Source organism: Apiospora hydei (assembly GCF_038363865.1).
Source record: "Apiospora hydei strain CBS 114990 chromosome Unknown utg000004l_segment0_segment0, whole genome shotgun sequence".
In the NCBI taxonomy this organism is placed as follows: domain Eukaryota; kingdom Fungi; phylum Ascomycota; class Sordariomycetes; order Amphisphaeriales; family Apiosporaceae; genus Apiospora; species Apiospora hydei.
The window spans coordinates 2771209-2789981 of NW_027117363.1; the positions used below are offsets into that span (position 1 = coordinate 2771209).

General features: G+C 55.7%; 9 protein-coding genes across 9 annotated transcripts; 5 read left to right on the forward strand and 4 right to left on the reverse strand.

The window, feature by feature from the left end:
- Positions 1–155: 155 nt before the first annotated feature.
- Positions 156–1031, forward strand: PG997_003374 (uncharacterized protein; the record flags this gene model as incomplete). Its single annotated transcript, XM_066807689.1, has 1 exon — positions 156–1031. One exon carries the CDS (start codon positions 156–158, stop codon positions 1029–1031), a length of 876 nt encoding a protein of 291 aa, XP_066671307.1.
- Positions 1032–1360: 329 nt separating this feature from the next.
- PG997_003375 (uncharacterized protein) lies at positions 1361–2341 on the reverse strand (the record flags this gene model as incomplete). Its single annotated transcript, XM_066807690.1, has 2 exons — positions 1361–1970; positions 2022–2341. The coding sequence occupies 2 exons, from the start codon at positions 2339–2341 to the stop codon at positions 1361–1363; spliced, it is 930 nt and encodes a 309-aa protein (XP_066671308.1).
- A 946-nt stretch (positions 2342–3287) lies between these two features.
- Positions 3288–4671, forward strand: PG997_003376 (uncharacterized protein; the record flags this gene model as incomplete). The annotated part of the gene is made up of 2 exons (XM_066807691.1): positions 3288–4430; positions 4504–4671. Coding segments are annotated over 2 exons (1311 nt in total), but the record flags the coding sequence as incomplete, so codon positions are not given.
- Positions 4672–5488: 817 nt separating this feature from the next.
- On the forward strand, positions 5489–6809 carry PG997_003377 (uncharacterized protein; the record flags this gene model as incomplete). The annotated part of the gene is made up of 5 exons (XM_066807692.1): positions 5489–5648; positions 5808–5977; positions 6036–6242; positions 6300–6440; positions 6561–6809. 5 exons carry the CDS (start codon positions 5489–5491, stop codon positions 6807–6809), a joined length of 927 nt encoding a protein of 308 aa, XP_066671310.1.
- Positions 6810–7511: 702 nt separating this feature from the next.
- On the reverse strand, positions 7512–10384 carry PG997_003378 (Phosphatidylinositol 4-phosphate 5-kinase its3; the record flags this gene model as incomplete). Its single annotated transcript, XM_066807693.1, has 4 exons — positions 7512–8309; positions 8368–8411; positions 8483–10238; positions 10301–10384. 4 exons carry the CDS (start codon positions 10382–10384, stop codon positions 7512–7514), a joined length of 2682 nt encoding a protein of 893 aa, XP_066671311.1.
- Positions 10385–10971: 587 nt separating this feature from the next.
- Positions 10972–11596, forward strand: PG997_003379 (uncharacterized protein; the record flags this gene model as incomplete). Its single annotated transcript, XM_066807694.1, has 2 exons — positions 10972–11007; positions 11201–11596. The coding sequence occupies 2 exons, from the start codon at positions 10972–10974 to the stop codon at positions 11594–11596; spliced, it is 432 nt and encodes a 143-aa protein (XP_066671312.1).
- A 2604-nt stretch (positions 11597–14200) lies between these two features.
- PG997_003380 (uncharacterized protein) lies at positions 14201–14674 on the reverse strand (the record flags this gene model as incomplete). The annotated part of the gene is made up of 2 exons (XM_066807695.1): positions 14201–14290; positions 14432–14674. The coding sequence occupies 2 exons, from the start codon at positions 14672–14674 to the stop codon at positions 14201–14203; spliced, it is 333 nt and encodes a 110-aa protein (XP_066671313.1).
- Positions 14675–15439: 765 nt separating this feature from the next.
- On the reverse strand, positions 15440–16648 carry PG997_003381 (uncharacterized protein; the record flags this gene model as incomplete). The annotated part of the gene is made up of 1 exon (XM_066807696.1): positions 15440–16648. The coding sequence occupies one exon, from the start codon at positions 16646–16648 to the stop codon at positions 15440–15442; it is 1209 nt and encodes a 402-aa protein (XP_066671314.1).
- A 1033-nt stretch (positions 16649–17681) lies between these two features.
- On the forward strand, positions 17682–18468 carry PG997_003382 (Protein SYS1; the record flags this gene model as incomplete). The annotated part of the gene is made up of 2 exons (XM_066807697.1): positions 17682–17927; positions 18067–18468. 2 exons carry the CDS (start codon positions 17682–17684, stop codon positions 18466–18468), a joined length of 648 nt encoding a protein of 215 aa, XP_066671315.1.
- Between the last annotated feature and the right edge of the window lie 305 nt (positions 18469–18773).

Here is an 18773-nt window from a genome sequence, read left to right on the forward strand (position 1 = left end):
TAATTAGCACACACTCTCTCTATCACCTTGTCTCTACCCCATTGTCTACCCAACACACCCCAAGCACAGATTCCGAGGCACCCCTTGTCACTTGCACCCTATTAGACGAACACACCCACCTTCACACACTCCACACCCACATCCCCCAGCCCATCATGCTGCCCCAGCTCAAGATCCACGTCAACGGCAACGGCTCCGTCTTCCGCACCGCCGAGCGCGGCGTCCTGAACATCCGCGTCTCCACGACGGACAAGTCGCAACAGACGGCGTCCGACGGCGTGCGCGAGACGTCGGCCAAGCTGACGGCCAAGTTCCGCGCCCACGCGCCCAAGACCGACGGCGCCGACGGCCGGCCCGCGCCGCACCCGGACGCGGGCATCACGGCCTTCACGGCGTCCTCCATCAGCACCGACTCGCAGCCCGAGTACGAGTGGGTCGACGGCAAGCGCCGGGACCTCGGGCTGACGTACCGCGCCAGCTGCGAGTTCGAGGTCGTGTTCCGCGACCTGACGCTGCTGGCCGACGCGGCGGGCGAGCTGAGCTCGATGCCGCGCGTGTCCATCGTGTCGACCGAGTGGCGGCTTACGGCCGCGACGCGGGCCGAGATCGAGCGCGAGGCGCGCAAGAAGGCGATCGAGAACGCGGTCCAGAAGGCGCAGGACTACTCGGACGTCGTGGGCCGGGCCGTCGTCGCCGTCGAGATCAAGGACGGGCCCGCGTCGTCGGCCAACAGCATCACCAACCCCTGGCGGCCGGGGTTCTCGACCGGGGGCGGACTTTTCGGCGGCGGGGGCATGATGCAGCAGCAGCAAATGCAGCAGCAGCATATGCAGATGCAGCAGCAGCAGCAGCAGGCACTGCAACAGCAGGTACTGCAGCAGCAGGGGCAGAGGCAGGCGAGCATGGCGGTGGGCCAAACGGACGATGCACAGGTGAACGATGGGCCGTCGGTCGAGCCGAGGACTATTACGGCTTCGGCGATGGTCAATGTCAAGTTCATCTCGGTGGACGGGGAGCCGGTGGATATCTGATGAAGGTGTATGGTACTTGCCTGCCTGGGCTTGGATAGATATGACCTGCTTTGAACTGGTTGGGGGCAGACAAAGCTAGTTAAACATATAAATACACGTATTTTGCCCAATAAAGATCCCCACGGACTATAAGCTGGGTGTTTTGTACAAATCATTAATAGTAATCAATATCCACACATATGAGTAAGCTATTCACATTATTAGCCCAGTTGATATCTTGTAGCAACACCAAAACTCCCTGAAATGGCCTTGCCAGAGACTAATAGATCTCCTACGTTTCTCTGCTCCCCATCATGCTCCCCATTTCCCATATGTTCGAACCACTTCTTTTAACCATATAACTCTACGGGGCCGTAGCTCAGCGCCCTTGGGGTTGAATGTAGCTCAACGGGGTATCTTGGGGTCTTGTTCTCGCGGTAGCTGTTCGTGATGTATTCAACCTCCTGTGGTCCCGGCGTCTGCTGCTGTGTCTTGGCTTCTGATCGCCGCCTTTGTCCACGCCGGAACAGGTAGACGATGGCGAAGATGGTGAGACATATCATCGCCAGCCCGCCGATGACACCGCCAATGATGGCGCCGGTGTTGTTTGGTGTAGCATTGCCAGCTTCGCCGCTTTGTGCTGTCGTTGCTGGTGGAAGCGAGGTACTACTATCTTGAGACGGCGCACTGGCGGGTGATCTGCCATCGGCAGATGAAGGAGTCGGCGCTGCCCCTGTACCTGAAGAAATTGTACTTGGGCTTGTGCTTGGGGTCGGGCTTGGGCTTGGGCTTGCGGTTGTCGATACAGAGGTAGGGGGCTGTTCTGTTGAAGTCACCAAAGGGGCTGTAGGTGCAGCGAGCAAAGTCTCCGTAGTCGCAACGCTACCACAAGCAATATGCGAGTAGGTCTGGTCTCTCCCGGAGTCAAGGAGCGCGGTTGAGCAGAAACCGGAGGAGGTGCTGATACGGTCAGCGTCAAGACAAAGTCACACTTTTCACGGGGAGATTTACCAAGTCATTGTAGGAATTTTCGTGAACCCCAGCTTGCCGCAGCCTTCGAGGCAAGAGTCTCGATCAAAACAGGCCCCCGCGAAGTTGCAGTCTCCCGCGGAGATGACAGTCGTGGTGCAGAAGCCCCAGAGTGCCCGGCTGACGTCCACTCGACAGTCGAAGCCGGCTTCGGCTGTCCTTTGTCGGCTGGGATCACCACTGTAGTAGCCACATGTCTTCTTGGCCGGTGCACTCGTCGTCACCGCCCTCCGCTCGAGGCTAGGGGTCACTATGTGCCCTCCATGGTTCAGGAATTGTAACTTCAAGGCTAGCCCGTCCATTGATCTCACATCTCTGGAAAGCCCATAAACACGAAAGAAGAAGAAAAACCACGTATCGACTATTTGCAAAGCCAACGAAATAGGGACGAGAAGGGGGAGAAAGAGGGACGGGAAAAGGGGACGGGACTTTGGTACCCCATTTTGGAGAACAGACTTGAGGACTTTTGCGAACCAACGACGACATGCTGTTAGATCTCCCAGATGCATAGATCATCACCAATGCTGTGCTGTCTGAAGCGCCTGCAACCTAGGTGTCGGTAGCCATCTCATTGGCCATTTGGTTCGGGCCGAGGCTGGGCATAATACTACTCTCCCCGATACATACACGGCTACCCGCGCGACAGTGTCTCCTGGTGTTTGAAATTGAGACCCCTCAGCGGTTAAACCGGGCCATTGGAACATTGTCCTGCATACCTACGTTATGTTCCCTCCCTTCTTCCCTTCTTTTGACAGGGTTCGAATACGGGCCAGGGTGAGTCAAACCAGCCGGAGCCTGACCCAACGCAACGGTATTAGCGCTGAGCCCATGCATCACAATCACCTTTTTCAATTTGACTCGTTCATGTCGTTGCTTACTACCGGCCCAGCCTGTGATACGTCGAGAGATAAGCCACCCTGGCACACAACTGCTCAGCTCATGCAAGTCATGCGACTGTTGGTAGCATCTGTCCGTATTCATTCTGACAACCCCCTTTCCGTCCCTTCTCTTTCTCTGCCCTAGCCAACTCGCCTTCTCGTAATTGGGCTTTTGCTGACAATGATCCTCGCAAGGATTCCCTGCTGCATTGGGTGAGTTTTCTGCCTTCAAAAATGACATTCCTGCCCTGAGACATACGACATTCCCCCAACAACCATCACGTAGTCTCATGCCCTCTCCTTTGACCAAATTGAGTTGCACGACCACTTAATCAAAAAATAACATGCGCAAACCTACAGCATGAAAGTGCGCCGAATAGTTACCATCGAGGTTTTATGCGCCTTTATCTTGCTCTCAATCATCCACGTGAGCATCCGGGGTTCGTCCACCGAATCATGGAGCCGATTGAAGCCGTACGTGAAGGTCCCCTGGACAAACGACGGCGGTGGTCATGGTAATAAGAATGTCGACATTGCCGACATCGCCGAAATTGTTTGGCCATACGAGCCGCAGCTGGACAACGTCACGGCGCCTTACGTCAAGTCTATCCTGAATTCCAATGACACATCACTCCCGCGCCTTCAATGTCCGACCTTCAACCGCTCGCGCTACGCGTATCTGAAGACTGCGGCCAGAGAGAAAGACAGCCAAGATGTGCTCTACTTCTTCGCCCTGAACTTGCGGCAATCCGAGCATCTCATCGCGAGACTGCTCGGCTCGATAGTAGAAGCCGCCCACTTCCTCGGTATCTCCTCGTGCGTCCTGTCCATTGTCGAAGGAAACTCAGACGACGCCACCCCCCGGATCCTAACGGCCCTGCAGCCGGAACTCCAACGGATTGGGCTGCGGTACTTCCTGAACCTAACCGACATCAACCCCAAGGAAGACGAGCGCATAGCAAAACTGGCGCAGCTCCGCAACCTCGCGCTAGACCCGCTCACTTCTTCTTCGACAGCAGCCGTGTCCGCGTCGGCGGACACGACCATCGTCTTCGTCAACGACGTGGCGCCCTGCCCGGACGACCTGCTGGAGCTGGTCCACCAGCGGCGCCTGCAGTCGGCCGACATGACGTGCGCCATGGATTGGACGTACGCGGGCCAGGATCCGACCTTCTACGACGTCTGGGTGGCGCGGACGCTCACGGGCGACAGCTTCTTCCAGATCCCGCCCGACGGCAGCTGGGACCAGGCGTGGAACATCTTCTCGACCGACCCCGAGACCCAGCGTCGGTACAGCCAGAGGCTCCCGTTCCAGGTCTTCGCGTGCTGGAACGGGGCTACCGCGTTCGGCGCCGGGCCGATCCTGGGACTGCCGGCCGAGCCGGGCCGTGGGGGCGGGGTGGCGCACGGAGGCAAGGTGGCTTTCAGGAGTAATCGGGAGGAGGAATGTTATGCCGGCGAGCCGACTTTATTCTGCAAGGACTTGTGGTGGGCTGGATACGGAAGGATTGCCGTAAGTTATTTCTCAATCATGCCCGTCCGTCGAATGTCGACTCGGAAATTCATTTGCTGACGACCGACGCCAGGTCATCCCTTCTATCAACATAGAGTATTCTGACGAAGCCTCGACCAAGATCAAGAAGCTGAAAGGATTTACGTCCAAGTGGACTGCGGAAGAGGATTTACCCGCCACCAGGATTCTATGGCAGGGAAGAACCTCCTGCGGAGTGGAAATGCATGCACGGCTGGCATGACCAGGTTTGGGTGCCCTGGAACCAGACGTTGAGTTGACGGAATTTAGACCAAGGGCACGATATTTTAACGAGCAACGATTAATAGACAACTTGAAGAAGTATAAACTCTACACCCTTCTCGCCCAGTCGTGAGCCGGATCAACAGTTGGGCCACATGTACGTGTATCAACCATCGCTGCCGAACCAGGTTTTGGGCAACTAGCTTTACAGAATCGGGTAGGCCAAGCAATCTAGATGTGCTAGATCTATCTCGAGTATACATACTTCAGAGCATATTTGATGCGCCCCGCACAGAAGCCAAGCTCGCGATCCATTCCTATAGCGGACTTGCCTCCGTGCCGCGCTCTGATTCGATTGGTGGGTCCCTAGTTCTTCCATGCTACTGCAACCCTATCGGGGAGGTATGGCATCTATATCTGGCATGGCATCTCATGTAGCACCCGATTGGCGAACTACCGCAGCATGGTGGCATCTGAGGTGTACAGTTCGTATAACAGGTCATCCCTTCTGTGTCCATGCCAAGCTATGATCTTATAGAGCCAAGAGGCCTATGTGGTTGCAAAAAGCTTCCAACTGACCATCTACGATGCTTGGCCTCACAAAACATCTCACTAGACGGAAAATAAACAGAAGGCAGTGCATGGAAAGTTTACGCTGGCGGAGTGGATACACTCGTAGAACGTACAAAACGTAAGGATTATATAGGGAGTAGATCAGCTCCCATTTTTGAGTGAAGCTTCCCCTGGAGGAAGGATTTTCGAGCAGACAGCCGTCCTTCGTTACTTCACAATCAAACTACTGCATATTGGCTATCACCATGGGCGGCAAATTTGTTTGTACTCTCATAGCGGCCGTGTCCCTAGCCCAGGGAACAGTGGCTGCCCAACCCGTCTGGGGCCAATGTGGAGGACAAGGATGGGCAGGAGACACAACGTGCGAGTCAGGGTCGGCTTGCGTCTCGCAGAACCCATGGTACTGTAAGCTATGATCTGTCCATCACCTCATCGAGGAGAAGGGCACCCCGACCGTCTTCTGACCTTCACAATTCCTAGCCCAATGCATCCCCGGTGCACCCACTCAAGCCCCTAACCCGGCCCCTACCACGGCCCCGCCGACAGTGACTACGACAACTGCAGGCAGCGGTGGCGGCGGATCGCAGACTACCAGCGTTGCCGCGACGTACTCCGTCGACCCCACCCTGCCGGACCACACCATCTACCGGCCCGTCGACATGAACGCCTTCGACAAGATGCCGGTGATGGTCTGGGGCAACGGCGCCTGTTCAGCCAACTCGCTGTCACACCAGGTGAGCCGAGAGAAACGGGAGTGAAGGCGAATATAACAAGACTGACAGGGAAACCCAGAACTTCCTCCTCGAAATCGCCTCCTGGGGCGTCATCGCCATCGTCTCCGGCACCCCCAACAACGGCGGCGGCACCACGGCGCAGCAGATGACCAACGGCATCACCTGGGCCGTCGACAACGCGGGCAAGGGCACGTACGCGCACATGGACACGAGCCGGATCGCGGCGGCGGGCATGAGCTGCGGCGGTATCGAGGCCTACGCGCAGGTACGTTTCGGATAGTGATGATGATGGAAAGGGGGGGATCGCTGACACGGTAATCAGGCCTTCGACTCCCGCGTCACGACCATCGGCATCTTCAACTCCGGCCAGTACGACGCCGGCGGCACCAACAACGTCCTCCCGCGCCTCACGAAGCCCATCTTCTTCTTCCTGGGCGGACCCAGCGATATCGCCTACAACAATGTAAGCCTTCTTCTCCCTACCTCCCTCTTTCAACACAACTCACTTCCACACACACGTCCAACCCCGTCCCCCCTTCTCATGCTTGGCTCGGGCTGACCCAACCCACGAACCCTTCTCCAGGGCATGCGCGACTACGCCGCCGTCCCCGCCGGCCTCCCGACCTGGGTGGGCAACTACCCCGTCGGCCACGGGGGCACGTACGGCGACCCCAAGGGCGGCAAGTTCGGCACCGCCGGGCAGCACTGGGCGCGTTGGGTGCTGCGCGGGGACACGTCGGCGGCCTCGTACTTCACCGGCAGCGGGGCCCAGCAGGACGGCTGGACCGTCGAGAGCAAGAGCCTGAACAACCTGCAGACCACCCCTATCTGATCGAGAGATAAGATAGAAGGGAGAGTGAAGAGATGGGGCGGGAGAATATGGGAATACAGCGGTGGGTGAGTTCTCTAGAGCGGGCGCCACCATACATTAAACGTAGAGGACATCATCAGCAGAGGTTAAGAGATACATATTAACAATGTGAACACATCATATCTTCTTTAAAATCTGCATGGTGGTATCATGGTGCCGAGCCCTTATCTAACAAGGACCGGCATTACTAACAAACAGTGCTACACATTCTCTCAACGACACACGACACCTCCCAATGATACGTGTAAAAACAAAGGAGAACGAGGCCACTCTGGCATCCAGCCAGAAAAAAACAGCCAATGATTGTAATGCCTCAATCCCCAACCATCTAATCCATCCCAAAATCCCCCAGGCCGCTTGTAGATTTCACCGAATCTCAAGATTAGCGTCGTAGTTGACATCCATGTTGAGGTGCCGTGGTGCTGTCGCGGTCGGTCACGACTGTATCGCGATGACTCGCAAGCTCCCGTCTCTTTCTCCGAGATGGTACCGTCGTGGTAAACGGTGAGGTCGTCGATGTCGGTTGGTTCAAGGGTTGTAGCGGGCAAAGAGTCATCCGGCGCAAACCAAGGATCGTATCCCTGATTACGAGCGCTGATGTTGTGACCCTTTGCCATAGCATAGAAATGAACAGTGCCGCATCCATTTGGCCACAGAATCACTCTAGCTTCGTCCCGGCAATGGAGGCAAAGCCTTATCAAGACTGTCCTTGCTGAGGCGGCCTCGTGGTATGCTTCCTATACTGCTAGCGCCACTGGCGCCACTTCCACTGCGCTTCCTCCCATAACCACCACCGCCGCTGGTGTTCAGGTAGCTCGATTTGGGTGGAGTGGGCGGACCTCTGCCTCCAATGCCATGGGGGCCTAGGTCGGTGAACCCGTCAGGTCTAGTGACACTCGGCGTATCCATGGCACTAGGCGTAAACGGTCGGCCTGCGCTAGTGTGCTGCTCCTCGCGACTCCTGCCACTCACACTTCCCGCCTCCGCTGTTTCTTCGACGACAGGTAGCACGGTATGCGAGTTTCCCTTTCCTTGCGCATTGGATCCAAGAGGGCTGGCCGTGGAGATCTTCCGATCGGGCACGTCTTGTTCTTTGGCGACGTCCTTCTCCTTCTTGAAAGCTTTTCGGCTGGCCTTTTCCAATGTGGGGTTAGGTTCAGGAGACCTTGGACTGCGTAGTCCCGGAGGTGCGGGTGGTAGATAGCCCGGGGCCGCCGGTGGTGCGCTGTGCGGGTGAGGGAGATTGTGACCTATTTGCTCCTCCTCGGCTTCGGCTTCTGCGAGCCGAATGGCGTTCTCACGGTCTAGCGCATCCCGTTCGGCTTCCTCGGAAGACATTGTGACGCCTTCCATGAATTTGATGAAACGCTCGCCATACTCCTCCGGCGGAAGCGCCGAGATCTGAGTACGATCACTGGTCAAACCTTTCCAGAAATGCTCAATCTTTTTGATCATTCCGTACTATTCCAATTGTCAGTTTGGGTATACTTGATCGAGAAAAGGGAAGTAAGACACGTACATGAGTAAGGCAGTCAATGACGCCAAGGTAGTATACTTCTTCTCCTGCAGTATTGTTCTCGTGGGTGGCCCTCAAACCACCATCATCGCTGTAGAAGATCCCCCTGGGCGGTTACCCTCTTCCAGTTCTTCAGGCATCCTGTTGCTTGTCTGGCCCATGGGCACTGGCCGTTCTGCGCGGATCATCTGCCTCAACTCTCTCGCCTTACGTGCACTTTCGAGCTTAGATGGTGTCCGCATGAGAATCTGGTTGGGGTCCGCCTCGTCACTGGGACCTTCGCGGCCGCCAGGGTTGAAGACCTGCAGAGTTTTGTCGCGAAGATTCTCCTCATTGCCCTTCTTCAGGTCGTGAACGCCAATGAGCAGGGAATAGTCCATAATCTTCAGCTTCTGCATCAGGCGTACGTCACGTTGCAGCTGTTCCATGAACAGCTGCTTTTTAGTCAGACCCAGTTCCAGGTGTCTCTTCCGTCGTAGCCAGTTCAGATCCTTGAGCGTTGCGCGTGGATTATTCTCGAGATCCTCTTCTCGGTAGTCGCGGCCAACGGTAGAACCCTTCAGGTCGAAAGTCTGGTGGATATCGCGGTGTGGGGGAAACAAGTTGTTCATGACGACGAAGTGAATCTTCTTGCCATAGGGCATCTTGACGCGATGCAGACCGTAGAACTGAGAGAGGAGAGTGTTGGGATTGTCGGCAACGTGGTTGTAGTAATCCTTGAGGATGCGTCGCAGAAATTTGTGCTCGCCATGGTGAATGGTCTTGATGATGTACTTGTAGTCCCGAGAGAAGTAGAAGAAGCTGCCGCTCTTTCCCGGAGACCCAAGCTCAGACAGTATGTACTTACCAGTCAGTGACATGAGGTAGTCGGCGGGATCCAATCTAAAGAGAGCTCGGAGGTGCCTGAAGACCCAGGGCGCATAATCCTTGAACTTGAAGTCGTATTTGGCCGAAGGCACCAGCTCGTTCCCAGCGATATCAAACGTCGACTTCTGCTTAGCCTCAAAGTCTGCATCGGTCAAAGGACGGTCGAGCTTGGCATTTGTCCGCGATACCGAAACGCGGATACCCGTCAACATGTTGTAAGCTGTGGTCCAGTTGGCGTGGTTCTCATCCACCTTGGTCCCCACGAGCACCTTATCATCGTCCAAGTCGTCCTTTCTCTTCTTCTTGGCCCGTTTCTGCCTGTATGCTTCTGCCCATCGCAGAGCATCATCGTCAGGCACGACTTCATCACGGACCGCCTCCGAGTGCAAAGAACGCGTGTTCTTACGACCGAGACTAAGCGACCCTCTGCGACCACTGGGCCCTGGAACAGTTGGAGAGTAACGCCCGCTGGCATAAGCACCGTCAACACCGTCTTTGGACGCGCGTCCAGTGACCTTGGGCACTTCTAGAGTATGCCTGTGTTTGAGTTGGCCAGGTGGTGGCTGCAGCGCAGATGACGATGCCGAGGTAGACGCGGGCGAAGAAAACCTCTGCTGAATTCCCGCGTTCGGAGCGAAAGGACTCAGGTTCTGAGAAGTGTCATTGGAGGGCCTCGATGGCATGGCGTCATTAGGAGTTTGTTGAAGGGATCCCCGTGCTGACGAATCGACCGAGCTTCTAATAGCATATTGAGAGGCTGTAGCATTCTCGGTTGATTGTCGGTCGCTCGGGGAGGTTGTGTGGCGCCATTTGACCGATTCCAGAAACCTGTCCGGCTTGGTGGGTTGTGCTTCTCGGTATTGGGGCTGTGTCCATTCGCTATACCGTAGCTCGGTTGGGAGCCATTGGGCAATGGCGACATGCTCGAGCTGTGATCTCCATTCATCCGAGCTCGAGGATCGGAGGTCTCTGAGGAATGGGAGGAAGCGTTGTCGAATTCGCTGAGGCTGTCGTTCGTGTCCCTTGCTGAGTCGTGTCGTTGATGATGGGGCTGTGACAGGGACTTGACGAAGTGCTGGTCGTCGTTTAGATGAACCACGCCGTTGTGAGGTGCATAGACAGGTGAGTTTTCGTTGGTGACAAACGATGGCATCTCGCCGCTACAGAGTGCTGGAGGGTGTTGTTGTCGTCGCTGCTCGTTCGTTTACCAGCGGATGGGACTACGCATCGGTGTCGTCGCGGTTTATTGTATGTAGTACACGGGCTGGTCAGATGGCCCTTCAAGTTTCGGCTTGAAGTAAACAACAAGTCGAGGTCGGGCGCTGGTCGAGAACAAATTGAACTTCCGTCCCTCCTCCCTACTTTCCGCTCCCACTGACTCGCTTGACCGTGTTCCGTTTTAACCGAGTGTTTCTGAGACAGGCAAAGGGAGTACAATACAACACGCTGGGCGCAGCACTTGGGGCGATAAGGTAATTGAGCGATAGTAATTGCTGGCTGTCAAAGGTGGAAAGAAGGAGAAATGGGCCAAGTGAAGGAGGATATGGAAATTCAAAATAGGAGTTAAGGCGTAGTATTGATTGCCGGGGGAGGCAGACAATAGAATAGAATAGATAGATCGATAGATAGGGAGTGAGTGGAATTGGAGCTGGAGCTGCAACGCGCAAAAAAAGACCGGACGTTCGGGTTTCGTTACGTTGCGTTGCGTTGGATGCAGGAACCCCCGGGAAGATCAAAATCATGGACGGTGGATGGGTTCAGTCACGCAGAAAAAGAGTAGGTTAGTAGAGAGACAAACAGACGGGCTTGGGCTGGCTGGGCTGGGCTGGCATGGCTGGCTGGGCAGGACAGGACAGGACAGGACAGGACAGGACAGGCTGGAAAGAGGGAGAGGGAGAGAGAGAGAGATTGAGAGACGGAGAGACGAGACTAGAGAGAGAGAGGGAAAGTTGGCTACTAGTTGGCACAGGCACAGCATAGCACTGGAGAGAGACTGGAGCACTGGACACTGGACCACTGGGCACTGGGCACTGGAGCACTGGAACATCCGAACAGGGCGGGCCACGCGCATCAATCTCAATACAGCAGCGCACTTGAACTCAGGGACTCAGGACTTGGCGGCGAGAGCAGCGAGAGCACAGGCCTCTATTGCTGCTTGCTGGGCCTTGCTGGGCCTTGCTGGGCCTGCAAGTGCCTGCCACCACCAGCGACCAGGAGCGACCACCAGAACCGGCACCTCGCTGCGCTGGTTCTCCAATCTATCCTCGCAGTGCACGGTGTGGGCCCCGGACCGACACACGCTGGCCAATATCGCCCTTCATTCCGCCGCCTGATTGGTAACCATGTCAAGACTGCCTGTTTTTAATCTGCCTCCCCGCCCTCCCCCTTCTCGCTGCTCCATTGCGCCCAGGCTGGCCAGGGGGTCCCTCGCTGCAGCACAGCAGATAGCGAAACACCGCTGGGTGAGGCAAAAGTTCGGGAGTTGGTTGTATTAGAAAGAAGGACAGCATGCACCTGTTATTTCGTATTGGACGAACATCGCCGCTATTTGTCGTGAGCAGAAGTCGGGTTGACAATTGACAACCAATTTCCAGTCAACTCTTAATTGCAGCTAAGATATATTCATTGATGTGTGCCTGCATCGTATGCCATTGATTGAATGCAGTCCCTTTCTACCTTTCCAGGAATGGAAGAGACCCCGAACGGCGTGACGACATAACGCAGTGGCAGGTTTTCTTGGGGTTGCATTTTCCTGCTTCTTCAACAGCTAGACTCTAGCCCGTAGTTGGGATCGCTAATCTTCGATTGATCCAGTCTTCAACAGCTGGATTGCCTGTTTAGCCATGTTTACGCCTACATCGGAACGAATCTTCACATCACGAGGCAGTTTCCAGATGTGGCTGTTGGTACTATTGACATGGCATCTGCTAGAGGTCTAGCCAGGAAGTGTTATAAACGGTCGCCGGCTGTCTGTGTATGTATTTGAGATGTGTCCAGGAATCTCGCGTCAGATTAGCCAATTCTTCCGCCATGAGGCTTGCCCGCGAGAGGCCTAGAACACGAAGGAGCATCCGGCAGAGCGGCCAAAATTATTGCCCATCCACCATTGAAGCTAATAAGAGCGCCGCGCTTCCGACCGTTCGGATCCAAGCCACGATTGTGGACAACTCTCCTAATTATATCCCATTCAACAGCATATGCTTCAACACGCAAACGCCCAAGGATTGTGAATCGGTCGGGCGAGATTGAAGGCAATCCCGTCCTGTACGTCTTCATGCTGCCCAAGCCAAACCAGTCCACCGACAACACGTGTACTGTGCTATACTGTAAAGGATCACACTCTCCCACCTGCCGGAGGGATAGTAAGCTGTCATGCTCTCTCCTTGGCCGTCCCCTTTTCTGACATCCCGTCTGCATGTCTCAAGGCACTTACCCGCAGCCCGTCACGCTGCACAACTGCGAAAATCAGTGTTGCTGCTGTTCTCAGCTGCTCAGCTGCTCAGTTGACATATTGCCCTACTGGTCTGGTGCATAAAATAAAATCCTCGGCTCCGTCTTGTGCATAGGCGCATAGCGTCCGGATCTGCGCGACATGCGAGCCCAAAAACGACCAGCCCCCATTGACACTTCTCCACGCAAAACGCAATCTCCTTTGGTAGGCTTGGCCACCGCAGAGGCCACATGCTGCGGCATCGTGAAGCTCTGAAGGCATCCCGCTTTTGCCGATTGCCGTGTTTTCCTTTCTTTTGTTATTATCCTCCTCCTTGGGGGCTTGGCGACCTCTGCGGTCAGGTGACTTGCTGCCCATTCGTGGCATTCCTTCGCAGCCAGGCAGTGGGCTCGGAGGCCGAGGGCCCTAATATGCGCGCTGCGCTGCACTGCGTTGCCCAACACCTAAATGCGCTTGCATCTGGTCAAACCCATTAACACCTACATCTCCAGCCTGCGAATACGTCGTCTCGAAACGAACGGTGCGGCGGCTTCTTCTTCTTCGTAGCAGCCGGACTGCTAAGTAACGAAAGGCCCGGCCACCGATCAGCACCTTGACGCTCGATTCTTCTTCCATTTTCCAACGAGGCTCTAACAGCGTCTAGCTGTTCCCCTGCCAAGGCCAAGCAAGCGAAGGAGAGACCATTTGCTAGCGATCAACAGACTATGAGGTCACCGTAAAGCATGCGCTGCCCATCAATGCACCGATCTTCATCATCCCCGAAATCAGCCTTAAGTTCCTCCTTCTTGCAGCTGCTCGAAAAGATCTCCTCGGAAACCCGGTATCAACCTCTGAGGCCCAAGGCTCGCAGGGCTCGATGAGACAGACAATGCCCATCTGCCCCTTATCACCTCGCCTGCCCTCACCTAAACAGGATCTTCTAACAATGGCCGTTTGCCAGCCCCAAAACCCCTGGTCGGACGATTGCTGGACATTTCGCCGTGGGGCGGCCTGGCAGCGTGGGGCAACTGCATGTGGTCAAAGAGAGATATCTTGCTCATTCGTAATTTTATCCACATCGAGGAGGATTGCCCGACACCACCTGTTGATCAGTGTCAACTTCCTACGGTAATACCTAAAGGCTATGCTTCCGCCCACCAGTAAGTAGCTGCCAGTGCTCAATACGATCAGATAATCGTGGACAATGCCCTCGACCCAGGATTCCTAAGCATCAATCAGCACGGACAAGCCTGGGTCATCTCGTTGTGCACATGTGCTGCTGGATGTACAATTCTTGTACAATGATATTTTGCGTATCTTGGTGAAAGCAGTGAGAGTCTTCGCCCCATGTTTCATCCATATTCAATCCCAACGCCCAGTGAATGCTCGACGCTATTATACAAAGTGTTACAGACCGTGGTTGCCGTATCGTATCGTCCTCTCGTAAGACCCAGAGGCGTTTTCCGCTCCTCGCCTGGCCTGCCCAGAAACCAACTCTATCGTCTCAATCCGGGTCAAATCCGCTTCCGGCCTTTCCGCTCACATCTTGTTCGCGCCCTCCTTTTCTAACCTCTCGAAGGTCTTCTTCTTTTGGTAGTCTGCGACACGGAACTTCTTGAAATATGTGACCTGCCGAGGTGGGGAAAAGCCCGAGTATCAGCAACAGAACGGGATCCATTCAACAGCCTCGTCTCAGCAGCTCGTCTCAGCAAGCATAAGGCGCTGCTGAGCTGAAGATGCGGGACTGTGACTACTGCCACTACTACTCACCCAGGCTGCTGCGCAGTCCTGCTCAAACTGCTTGTTCTCCGCGGCGCATTCCCGCTCCGCCGTCTTCTTGCCGTCGCCGTTGAGCGAGTCGATGACATTGTGCTTGTCCAGGCAGCCGTAGAACTTGTCGCGCGCCTCCCAGCACCGCTTGCGCTCCGACCGGTCGGGGGCGACGGCGCCCTTGCGCACCTCCTCGGCGCGCTTCGACTCGGCCGAGGAGGAGAAGTAGTCGAATATGCCCATCGTTGATTGGTTGGCTGTGGTTGGCTGTTTCTACTCGATCGGGAATTGAATTCGGGCGCTATGGTTGTCGGCTGTCGTGTCCGATATTGGTTGGAGGTTTGTATCGTGAGGATATGCAGGTCGGTTGTTGCTCGTGAGGTCACCAATGACGGAAATAGAATCTCTCCTCCTAGCGGCGTAGCTCTCTCTCTCTTCTGCAGGTTCGTTGGAAGCTATTCCAAGCCAATCGATTTGGCTATCAGTGGGGTCCGGCGCCCAAAACAGCAGGCGGCCAGAAAGTACAGCGCTTTTGAGTGCTCAGTACGTACTGCCAGCCTATTGTAATCCTCCTCTCCAACTGACGTAGCTTCAGCCATCTACCATCACCACATGCAACAGCAGCTTAATCAACTATTTATCAGCCACTCTCTTACGAACCATTGCATTTCCGTGATATTTTTTGATATTTTCAGTTTGCACCACCGACTACGGAGTCATGTATGAAAGGAGCTAATCCCACCGCAAACACGGTGAGAGATAATGGGCTACATGTCAAACGCCTCATTGAACTCACTTCTGAGCAGTATCTCGCTGAACCAGCTCACACAGGGGATACAGGCATAATGGAGCAAGTCGCAATTGGATTGATTATGGATTACGATCTATTACATTCTTCAACTCTAAACATGGTGTTTTCCCTTTATTTATAATCCACCTTGATGGTCCATCTGTCCGAGGCCTCATCGTGCTCGATCAGGGTAACGGTAACACCCCACTCCTCCACAGTCAAGGAGGACTTCCGGGGCTTTGTGAAAGACAGCGGCGCGAGGTTGGAGGGTAGCCGCCACACCAGCGCAGGTCGGTGTCGAGGCCGTTGACGATGCGGACGGGGCCCTGGCCCGACGGCACGTTGGTGTCGACCGTGTACAGCAGGACGCCGGGCCCGCACAGCATGTCGTCGACGCCGTTCTGGGTGCGCGCCTCGGCCACGAGCAAGGTCGTGCCGCTCGTCGCCACCACGACGGCCTGCGTGCTGTCGAGCCCCGACACCTTGTTCTCCAGCGGCGACAGCACGTGCGTCGTCGAGCCCCGGTCCGTGATGCAGTGCACGGCCGAGTCCGCCATCCAGCCCATTCGCCACTTGTCCCACGCGAAGAAGTCAGGCGCTTGCTCGAAGGTGACGGCCATCAGGCTGAAGCCGCCGACGAGAGAGCCCGGTAGGTCGGAGCCGTCGGTCAGGTAATAGTCGGGCAGGCCCAAGGTGTGGCCCGTCTCGTGCACCAGCACCTTGTAGCCGTCCGAATGGTACAGGTCCTGGCCGAATGCGATGGCTCTGTGCGCCACGGCCGTGCCGACCGTGCCGTTGACGTTGCCGTTGACGGTGCCGTTGACGGTGCCGTTGCCGCTGGCGTTGGGGTCACGGAGCTCGGCGTCGTACATGAAGGTGTTCGAGTTGTAGAAGTCGGCGCTGGGCGGCGCAATGAGGTAGAGTACGTCCATCTCGGGGAAGACGGAGGCGTCGCCGTCGGCGTTGTGCGCATGCATGTAGGCGTCCAGGGCGTCCTGGATGTACATCTCGAGGTAGTAGGGTTTGGGGCCACCAGCCCCCCATTGGTACGAGGCCGCGGTGGCGGGCATGCGGTAGACCTGCTGCGTGTCGGCGCCAATTTCGAGCGACAGCTTGCCGTAGGACGACGTCTGGTAGAACTTGTTGGCGGCGGCCGCATGGCTGTCGAAGAGAGCCTGCGGGTCGGAACCGTTGGCTTCGGCGTCGGGAAAGTCGATGAACATCATCCAGCCCTTGATGGTGCCGGTGCTCTTGACGTTGTTCCCGAGGTCGAAGCCCGCGATGTTCCTACCGTCTGGGCCAGAAGCGAGCTTGCAGGCATCCTGTGGGTTGGCAGCCAGGTTCTTGAGCAAAGGAATGGATGGCGAGGCGGAAACGCCAGGCCAGAGGCTCAGGGCCGCGATGGCGGCAGTGAGCTTGGAAATCATTGTAGCGAGTGGCAGATGGTGCTTTGATTCACCAGGTAATGAATGTGAGATGGTGATGCTTCCTCTAGAGCCGGATCTTCATCTTCAACGGCGACATCGTGACTATTTATGTAGTAGAGTTGGTGGAGTCTAGCACGGAAGAAGAAGGACTGACAGGTGGGTTCGGGTCGAATACGGGGTGCCCGGTGGGCTGTTTTGCGTCTAAGTCTGGCAGTAAGTGCCGGCCTCCTGTGTGAGAAGCTTGAACTTTGAAGCCCTGTAAGGAGCAAGAGGGGCTAGCTGTCGGTGACAGTCGCGCCAAGCTTTCTTCTCGTATCAAGACACGCTCCATAGCCATAAGCAGACAATTAATGGGTACTGGTTTTTATTGATTCTTGACTCTATTAATATACTATATACTATACTCGTGTGATTCGATTATTGGACTTCGCCTTTTATATACCTCTTGATTTCCCCATAGAATGGTGGAAGAGTTCTAGCTGATTCAGCCGCCTGTTCTGTTCCTGTTGTTGTCTTACCCAACCGTAATGTTACCGTTTAAAGTTGGACGTTTTGTTTGACCGGTAACACACGGACCGTGCGCGCCAGGCACCGTCCGTCTGTCGCGGTGGGTCTAATGACAGAATGGCAGCTTTGGAGAGATTGCCGATATCCATCTGTACATGTGTTGTTTGGCCAGTAATTACAGTAATATGGGAAATCATGGTACCATAACAACACAACAACACGTCTTTTCTCGGCCATCGCAAGTTCTCTTCCGCAGAGAGAATCCGGTATCGATAGCGTGCGTCCAAGTCTGGAGATGATCACATCATAGGCACCGACGGAATTTCAACGACAGCAACAACAACAACGTCCTTCCTTTCTCTTCGATCCGCTCCTTCGCAACCCTTTTGACGCCCGCCCACGCCTCTTGCTACCGACTACTGCGCGCACCCGGCTCGGCCGACTGCAACTGGCTACAACCCCTCCTCGATTTTTTCGAACTGGGGCTTCGCTCTGTACCCAACCTAATCTATTTGCGGCGCCAACCATGCCCAGGAGGAGAAAGCCGCCGCGAGCCGGCGCCATTGGCGAACTGCCGCCCCTCCGAATCCTCAGCCAGATAGCCGCCATACAGGGGATATACTATGCGACGGCGTTGATACTGTTCCTCTTCACGGGGCTGGTGGCCGGCACGGGCTTCCACATGGACCTGGTCTTCGGCTGGGCCAGCTTGCGCGGTGACACGACCCAGGGTTTCGTCTACGCCTTCGTCTGGCTGTGCTGCTCGGCTGTAGTGTATGTCTTTCTCTCCATACTCTCCCCCTGCCCTGAGTCTCCCCTCGGTTGCCGTTGTTTGGTTCCGACGACTCCGCGCGTCGAATGGATTTGGGTATCGATCTGTTGCTAACCTTGACTTTCTACCTATACAATAGGGCGGTGGCATTAGTCGCGCTCGTGGCGCGCTCGAAACTCGTCCCCGACTTTGTGTTTACGATGCACTTCCTGCACCTCTGCGTTGTCACCTTCTTCACCGGCTTCCTGCCGCGCAACTTCATGTGGTGGGCGACGAACCTGTGCTCCATCGTCGCCACGATCGCGATGGCCATGTGGGGTGCCAGTGGCGCGAACTGCGGCCCATCAACTTCGGCGGCAACGGCGGCCGGACAACGGGCGCCGCGGGAACGGAAGGAAACGGCCACGCCGGAGGCAACCCGGACGGCGGGGGCATGGGCGACGAAGAGATGGGCTTCGGGCGGGGCAGAGGGCGCGGGCGCGGCCGAGACGGGGCGGGCGAGTACGAGCTCGCGTCGATCCGGGAGCAGGAGGGCAACTAGGAGGAATACTTGTACCAAGGCTCTCGGCGTGTATGAATGGAAATCTAAATGTTATAGACGGATCAAAGGCGTACTTGTTAGTTATCACGGATGCGTTGGTTCGGTTGGCATTGCAAGGCGTTTAGGCGGTAGAAGCATTCGCATGCATCATGGACAGCGGAAACGGCAGCTGCTACCAATGAGGGATACGGCGGTTTCTTATGGGGGTTTGAAACGATTCTTGGCCGGATACAAGCCGAAGAAAATACGAAAAGCGCCTATAAAAATAATTGTAGTATTCGGACCCAGGACGAGCATATCATTGG